The sequence below is a fragment of the Mastomys coucha genome, unplaced genomic scaffold (assembly GCF_008632895.1).
Source record: "Mastomys coucha isolate ucsf_1 unplaced genomic scaffold, UCSF_Mcou_1 pScaffold21, whole genome shotgun sequence".
Lineage (NCBI taxonomy): Eukaryota > Metazoa > Chordata > Mammalia > Rodentia > Muridae > Mastomys > Mastomys coucha.
Window position 1 is genome coordinate 23,880,244 of NW_022196904.1, and position 8,087 is coordinate 23,888,330.

Below are 8,087 nucleotides of genomic sequence, written 5' to 3' on the forward strand. Positions count from 1 at the left end.
GTTCATGACAAGGTTTCTCCATGTAGCCCTGGCTGTCCTTCCACCATATCATAATGAACTCAGGTCATAAAGTTTGGCAAGTGTCTTTACTTGATGAACCATCTCTTCCTCCCTTGTTTGTCTTTTTGATTCTTTTTTTATTTTATTATTTATTTATTTACTTACTTATTTATTTATTTTTATTGAGGCAGGGTCTCTCTGTGTAGCCATGGCTGTTCTGGAACTCACTCTGTAGACCAGGCAGGCCTCAAATTCAGAAATCCACCTGCCTCTACAAAGGTCTGTGCCACCACCACCCAGCAAAGATCTTAAGGTGATGGAATTAAAAGGAGAAGAGAAACAGAAAAGTGGCCAAATGTGGTGTTCAGGTCTGAAGCTTGCAACCTCAGCAATCCAATGGCTACAGGAGAAAGACTGTGCGGAGTCCAAAGCCAGCTACAGAGAGACCCTGGCGAGACCCTGTCTCCATAGAGTGTTTCTGGGAGCGAGCTCCTCCCCCAATACTCACCTTTGTCTCCAGAGCCTCTTTTTCTTCAAGAACTAAGTCATTGTGGTCAGTGTGCACAATGGGACCCTGAGGGGGGACAAATAATGATAAGCCATGGTCAGAAGGTCATCCTAGCTGTCCCTCTGCCAGATCCCAAAGTCATTCATGGCCTGCCTTAAAGGCCAGGCTGAAGAGAGCAGAAGACACTTGACAATAAGGAAGACTGTGAGGACATGTTGAGCCGAAAGGATAACTGGGGGAAGCACACTTACAATTGTGAAGGTGCCGTGGGTCTGGGGTCATCATGTGTCAAGGCTGAGAGCCAAGCTGGTTAATAATCTCAGTACTCAGGAGGCAGAGGCAGGAGAATATCTGATTTGGAAGCCAGTCTGGTCTACATAGCTAGTTCCAGGACAGTCAGAGCTACATAGAGAAACCCTGTCTCAAACAATAACAAAACCTAGGGCCATACTTGAATTTGAGGGTGGCTTGGACTGGGTTATGTTGGTCTGGGAGTACAATGGAATGTGTGGGGACCCAGACTCTTACCCGGTCCTCACTGCCCCCTGTCTCCTCCTCAGGGCCACGTGAACTGGAACCTTCACTGCTTCCTGGGATCCGGACCAAGTTCTTTTGCTTAGAGAGAGAGCCTGTGGCCCAGGATATGAGAGGCATTGGTAAGGGGGAAGTGACTAGTACTTGGAAATAGAGCTAACTGGACAAAGTAGGCTAGGATGGTTGGAAACCATGGAGAGCTTGAGCCTGGGAGAGATGGGAGCTGGGGCGACCCCAAGGAAACTGAGTCAGGACTAGGGAGAGAATTTGAACTTGGAATAAGCCCTGTACAAGCTTTGGGAGCCAGGAGTAGAGCCAGGTCCCAAGGCTGTCAATCAAGGGGTTGGGCCTAGACAGGGTATGGAGAGGAGTGGGGTTGGGACTGAGGCAGGTTCAAGGCACTGATACTTGCCATGTCGCCAGCAGCAGAGGACCACTCCAGTGATGACCATAAAGAGAGAGGTGGCTGCAGAAGCTGCACCAGCCACAATCCGGACAGTGGGCAGCAAGTCTGTAAGGAGCAGATGGGTGTGGACAGTGGGCAGCTAGTGTGTAAGGAGCGGATGGGGTGTGGACAGTGGGCAGCTAGTGTGTAAGGAACAGATGGGTGTGAACAGTGGACAGCTAGTTTGTAAGGAGTGGATGGGGTGTGTACAGTGGGCAGCTAGTGTGTAAGGAGCGGATGGGTGTGGACAGTGGGCAGCTAGTGTGTAAGGAGCGGATGGGGTGTGGACAGTGGGCAGCTAGTATGTAAGGAGCGGATGGGTGTGGACAGTGGGCAGCTAGTGTGTAAGGAACAGATGGGTGTGGACAGTGGGCAGCTAGTTTGTAAGGAGTGGATGGGGTGTGGACAGTGGGCAGCTAGTGTGTAAGGAGCAGATGGGGTGTGGACAGTGGGCAGCTAGTGTGTAAGGAGCAGATGGGGTGTGGACAGTGGGCAGCTAGTGTGTAAGGAGCAGATGGGGTGTGGACAGTGGGCAGCTAGTGTGTAAGGAGCAGATGGGGTGTGGACAGTGGGCAGCTAGTGTGTAAGGAGCAGATGGGGTGTGGACAGTGGGCAGCTAGTCTGTGAGGAGCACATGGAGTGTCCTGAGAAGGCTGATCCAAAGAGCAGGCAAACAGAGGCTCAGGGCTTGGGTTTGGGATCCCTGCATTCAAAAGGCTGCCAATCTTGGGATTTCCCCAGATTTGTGGTGTGGTATGTCTGGTGTCTGGGGACCCATGAATTTGGGGATTCGCAGCTTGAGAGTATGTGAGTCTAAAATCCCTTAGCAAGTCACTTCTGTAATCACAGCACTTGGGATAATGCAGGAGGACTGCCAGTGGTTGAAGACCAGCTTGGTCTATCTGAGACTCTGTCTCAAAAAACGAAAACAAAACTCCAATAATAAACCAACAAACAGGGATGGCAAGATGGCCCAATGGATAAAGGTGGTTGCTACAAGTCTAATGCCCTGGGTTCAATCCTGGGGACCCACACAATGAAAGGAGAGAACTGACTCCCACAAGTTGTCCTCTGACCTCCACATATGCACTGTGGCAGAAACATGATCCTCCATATAAATAAACAAATAGATAAATAAATAGGTACATAGATACATAGATAAATGTAACAAACACCTTAACTTTAGGGGTGCTCAGAACTTGAGAGTCTTTTATTTTACAATTTCCCATATTTGTAGATTCCTAGTATGGAATGGCGTCTCCATTTAGGGTTCTGTATTTGAGAGAATTATTAATTTGGTGGTCCTATGATTATAGAAATTCATAGGGATTTTTTGTTTTTGTTTTTATTATATTTAAACGCTATTGTATGTATGTATATGTGTGGGGTTATATGAATGGAGGTCAGAGAACAACTTTGGGGTATTGGTTCTCTCCTACCACATGGGTTCTGAGTGCGGAACCCTGGTCATCAGACTTGGTGGCAAGTGTCTTTACCTGCTAAGCCCCCTCCCTGGCCTGAATTCACAGTTTTGAGATTCACTAGGTTTGGAGAATCTGTGAATTTCGGAAGCCTTACAGTTTGGTAGCTTCAGTCTTGGAAACCACCGCGTTTGTGGGGTTTGGAATGCTCAGGTTTAGCGGTCTTTGGGTCAACAACTCACCTCTACGGCCCAAGCGGATCTGGATTCGTCCCTCACCTAGCCGGTTGCGGGCACTGCAGTTGAAGCTGGTAGTAAAGTCGGACTCCTGGGTTCCGGAAATATGCAACACAGAAATAAGGCCTGGCCCCTGTCCCTCTTCCACTTCCGGAGCTGGGAAGGCCTCCACTAGGAACCTGCCCAGTGAACCTGCCTCCAGGAAGCCCTCGTCCCAAGACCAAACCTAAGAGCCAGGTTGGGGGGGGAAAAAAAAGTCAAAGTCAGTTAGGAGCTTGGGAAAGAACAGAGGGGCTGGTGGGATGTGGGAGATGTCAGGGTCAGGTGGGCGAGGGCTGGTGTGTCATAGAGGAGAAGGTCCTTTCCTTACCACAGAGTCTGGAGCAGGGGAGGCGAACACCACACACTGGAGGCGAGCAGGGCCCCTCAGGAAGGCTGGTGCAGGGTGCAGGGCTGTCACTACAGGGGGTGCTGGAACGGAAACTATGGACCATTAGATACTGGTCTCGACCTCTCCAAAACTAAATCTAAATAAAGCGAGGTCATACCTGGTCACTGTGGTTTCACCCCTTTAAGAAAAAAAAAAAAAGGGCCACACCTCTCTACTGACCAGAATAGGTCTGACTCTTCAACAAGTCCAGCTCCAAACCTAGTCCCTATAACTTCCTTTCAATGCCCTCCCTCTCATCCCACCCCCTGCCCCAAGACCCTCGGGTTCTCTCACCATTCACAGTCAGCCTTGCCTGCGCTGTGCCGCCTCCCAGACCCGTTCGCCTCGGCTCAGCCCTGCACACGTAGTCGCCCGCATCCTCCAGTGCCACAGACGGAAGCCGCAGCGTGGGCCCGGAGCTCAGCACCTGGCACAGGGAAGCAGCATCAGAGACAAGCCTCGGGGAGGAAGCTCTGTCCAGTTCCAGCTACTGTCACAAGCCCCAGATAGGACTCCACCTGAGAGCCACCGAGGCGGGTCCAGGTTATCCGTGGAAGTGGGTTCCCGCGCCAGGCACAGCTGAAGGAGGCGTCTTTCCCCACGTCCACAGACACGGGCTTCGGTTTTGCCTGCAGAATGGGTCCATCTGGAGGAGAGAGAGAGGAGTGGAGTGGAATGAGCCCCTGACCCAGATTTACTAGGTCCAAGTGTAGGGCTCCAGCAACACCTGCCACTGAATGTCCACGCCCACAAGCCCCGCCCCCACCCCGCCTCGCTTAGATCTTGTTGTAACCAAGCCAAAGTCAGCCCTACACCTGTCCCAGCCCCGCCTTCTGGTACCACCACGCCCACCTCGGTCACACCCACGGCCCCGCCCCTTCTCACACAACACTTCCAGGGCGGTGCTGCGGTTGGCGCTTCCGACCGCGTTGCTGACCTCGCAGGACACCGGCTCAGTCAGGAACGTGGCATCTGCAACGACCTCCAACCTTGGTCCACGTGCCCCGAGCACCGGGGATCCCCCCTTCGCCCACCTGCGGAAATAGAGACGTTATTAATGTCGTCCTAGCTCTCCTCAACTGCTATAGAGACAAGTGACATTTTTCCTCACCTGTAGCCAGTGACGGGAGGCTGGGCACTGGCTTGACACAAGAAAGTCACCTTCTCTCCTTCCTGCACAGTCTGGGGCTCAGCAGACAGAGTCACCATTGGGGGATCTGTAAGGGTAGGGTGTGGATCGCTAGCTCTTTCCTTTCTGAGGCAGAAGCGGGGCTTTCAATTCCCAATACGCCGCCAGCGTGCCATCCCTCTGCCCTCTCCTTCCTGTATCACACGCAAGAGTTCAGGCCCACCCTGGTCTTTCCAGGACCAATTGCACTCACACTGAAGGCTCAGTGTAACAGCTGTGTCCCTCCCTGTGGGCAGGGCCTGGCTTCGAGCTCTGCAGATCAAGGTGGTACCATCGTCATGACTGGAAGGGGTCAGGAATAAGATGTTTTCTACTGTTCCAGTGGCCTTGTCCTTCAGTATGGTCTAGAGATGATAAATACACAGTAATTATTCTTCTTTTCTTTTTGGGTCAGGGTGTCACTATGGAGCTAAGGTGGGAACTCCTGGTCCTCCTGCCTTAGTCTCCTGAGTGCAGGGGCTACAGGTGTGTATTATTACTACACCCCGCATTAACAATGATTTCATCTATAACTTACATAAAAACCATCTTGGATACTTTAAGTAACTCACGCCTTTTATTTAACTCTCTATATTATTATATGAAGAGAGTAATGTTACTATTTTTCCCATTGTACAGATAAGGAAACTGAGGGACAAAGAGGTGAAACAACAAATGTAAAAGCAAGTAATTAGCAAATGACTATGCCAGGAAGTCTGGCTCTTGACCCGAATCCCATCTCAAAGGCCATTCCCCCCAGATAAGCCTGAGGTTAGAGTGGTCCCAGAGCAAGGAATGACAAAGAGCTTTAGACCCAACCTGGTGGAAGCTGGTCCCATCCAGCCGGATCCCATCTCGGAACCACAGCAGTTCAGGGGCAGGTCGGGCATCCCCACGACTCCGACAGGTCAGATTTCCAGGAACTCCAGCAACCAGAGACACAGAGGGGCCGCCTAGTACCTGGGGAGCTTCTGGGGGGACTGCATGGTAGATCTGGGGTCAGAACTGAATCCCTCTCAGCTCCAACCCCCTACTCCCTTAAGGGTTCCTGGACTCTGCTACACCAACTCCTCACCCCCAGCTCCCACAGTGCAAACGGGTTGGATCCTCACCCATAACATGCAGTTGGGCTGGTCGTGATCGGAGACCTGCTTGGGAAGCCTGGCACTCATAGGATGCTTCATCTTCCAGTTCCACAGGCTTAATGTGGAGGTCGTGCTGGCCACTGGCTGAATTCCCTGATATCCAGTATCGGGACCACCCTGAGACAGAAGAGACCATGCAGAACTCTGAGCTCCTGGTTTCACGTCTCCGTTTCCTGGTGCCCCACCTCAGTGATCAGGGAAAGAGCCACACAATCCACGCTAAAACACTATTTAAAAGCATGTGCTGGGGCAGGGTATAGTGGAGCACATCTTTAAATTCCAGCATTCAGGAGTATGAGGCAGGCAGATCTCTTTGAGTTTGAGGCCAGCCTGTTCTTACATAGGGAGTTCAGGCTGCCCAGGATTACATAGACGACCCAGTCTCAAAAACCAAACCAAACCAATAACAGGAAAAAAAGTGTGTGCTGAGTCCAGAGGAATTCCAAGTCCCCTGGCAATGTATACGCTCCACAAATCTGGGAGTCAAAAAGTCAGAAAGGAATACAAGAAATCAACTCCCATTAAAATTAGGTTGAGGGCTGGAAAGTCGGCTCAGTGGTTAGAAGCACTGACTGCTCTTCCGAAAGTCCTGAGCTCAAATCCCAGCAACCACATGGTGGCTCACCACCATCCGTAATGAGATCTGATGCCCTCTTCTGGTGTGTCTGAAGACAGCTACAGTGTACTTACATAGACTAATAGATAAATCTTTGGGCCAGAGCGAGCAGAAGTCCTGAGTTCAATTCCCAGCAACCACATGAAGCCTCACAACCATCTGTACAGCGACAGTGTACTCATATACATAAAATAAATAAATAAATCTTTTTAAAAAAATTTTAAAAATTGGTTGAGCTTGTAATTCCAGAACTCAAAAGGTTGAGGCAGGAGGATCTCGAGTTTAAGACTAGCTTGGGCTGCAGAAGGAGACCCTAACTCAAACAACAAAACAAACCAACAAACAAAAATGAGATAAAACAGTCCCTTTCGCCTACCATAGAGGAAAGTAAAAAGGGGCGGGACTTCTAAGGAGCTCACATCAACCTGTGCATTAACTATATGACTGTCTATAATTATTGGCAAAGTGTCCATGCAGTTACGTGGTGTTTTGGAATAAAGAGGATAATCCCCAAACACAAGGAATTTATCTCTTCAAAGGTAATTATTTTAAAACTCAGCATTCCCAAACATTCTCAGGAGTCTTTCACTCTCCAAAGTTGAAACCGATGTAGCCCATGCCCAGCAGCCCCTCGATGATGCCAGCCCTTCCCTGAGCAGAGACCAGCCTCACCTGGAAGGTCTCTTTCGCCCCCTAGAGCCAGCCCATCCTTAGTCCACTGCACGAGCCCCCTGTATGCGCCCAGAGAGCAGGGCAGCCGGGCTTCCTGCCCCAACAGCACTACCATGTCTTCTGGCTGTTGAAGGAAATGGGGCGATGAGCCTAGAAGAAGAGGTACAGCTGAGCTTAGGAAAGAAATCCTCTTACGCAAGATCTAGGAGGTCCAGTCTCCAAAGCCCCCATTCGTCAGACTCAGAAGCCCTAGCTTCTAGAGTACTTTCTCACACCCAGGACTAGGAGCCGTTAGTCTCCTCCTCCCAAACAAGGCGGTAATGGACAAATAGCCCTCTCTAAATTTCCCTGCGCCTTCCGGAGGTGGGGGGTGGGGGGAGGTACCTGCATGTCCTTTGAAACAGCAGAGGAAAACGAGGAGGGCCGAGGCCAGCATCCCGAGTGTGTGTACTCCAAGATCTCACAGACTTAGGGTTGCACGGGTTGCCTTCCAACTTCTTTCTTGATAGCACGCCTCTCACCACGCTGGACTGGAACCCCTCTCTGCACCCCACTCCGGGCTGGAAGAGTTTATGTCTGACCCAGAGTCCCCGGAATCTGGATCATCCGCAGTCTCCTGTGTTCTATACCGCTCACGGGTTGCAACCTAGGACTGCGAGGAACCCACTAGGCGGGAGGGATCCTATTCGCCCCGCCTCCTGGAGACCCGGCCTCTTCCCATTGAGAAACTCCCGCGCCTTGTGTGAGGACCGCTAGGGATGCTCAGGGTAGCTGTCCGCGCAGCAGGCGGGTGCCCCTGCATTATCAGGGGGTCTGAGAGTTGGAACATCTGAGTCCAAGTTGGGGCCCATGCTCGAGTTGGACACCTGCACCCTGCTGTGGTTGAAGGGGAGGCAGGAATGAGGAGGAGGA

General features: G+C 51.2%; 1 protein-coding gene across 1 annotated transcript in view; it reads right to left on the bottom strand.

Moving 5' to 3' along the window:
• Kirrel2 (kirre like nephrin family adhesion molecule 2) overlaps positions 1 to 7,663 on the bottom strand; it is a 9,645-nt gene extending 1,982 nt beyond the window's left edge. The window contains exons 1-14 of the mRNA XM_031386072.1: positions 7,560 to 7,663; positions 7,176 to 7,325; positions 5,855 to 6,004; positions 5,562 to 5,722; positions 4,957 to 5,107; positions 4,686 to 4,791; positions 4,460 to 4,608; positions 4,093 to 4,220; positions 3,869 to 4,001; positions 3,515 to 3,615; positions 3,151 to 3,370; positions 1,455 to 1,553; positions 1,037 to 1,137; positions 509 to 574 (exon numbers count right to left, since the gene is read on the bottom strand). Coding sequence (XP_031241932.1) covers positions 509 to 574; positions 1,037 to 1,137; positions 1,455 to 1,553; positions 3,151 to 3,370; positions 3,515 to 3,615; positions 3,869 to 4,001; positions 4,093 to 4,220; positions 4,460 to 4,608; positions 4,686 to 4,791; positions 4,957 to 5,107; positions 5,562 to 5,722; positions 5,855 to 6,004; positions 7,176 to 7,325; positions 7,560 to 7,611 — 1,767 coding nt within the window. The 5' untranslated portion in view covers positions 7,612 to 7,663. The remainder of the gene's footprint in view (positions 1 to 508; positions 575 to 1,036; positions 1,138 to 1,454; positions 1,554 to 3,150; positions 3,371 to 3,514; positions 3,616 to 3,868; positions 4,002 to 4,092; positions 4,221 to 4,459; positions 4,609 to 4,685; positions 4,792 to 4,956; positions 5,108 to 5,561; positions 5,723 to 5,854; positions 6,005 to 7,175; positions 7,326 to 7,559) is intronic.
• Positions 7,664 to 8,087: the final 424 nt, after the last annotated feature.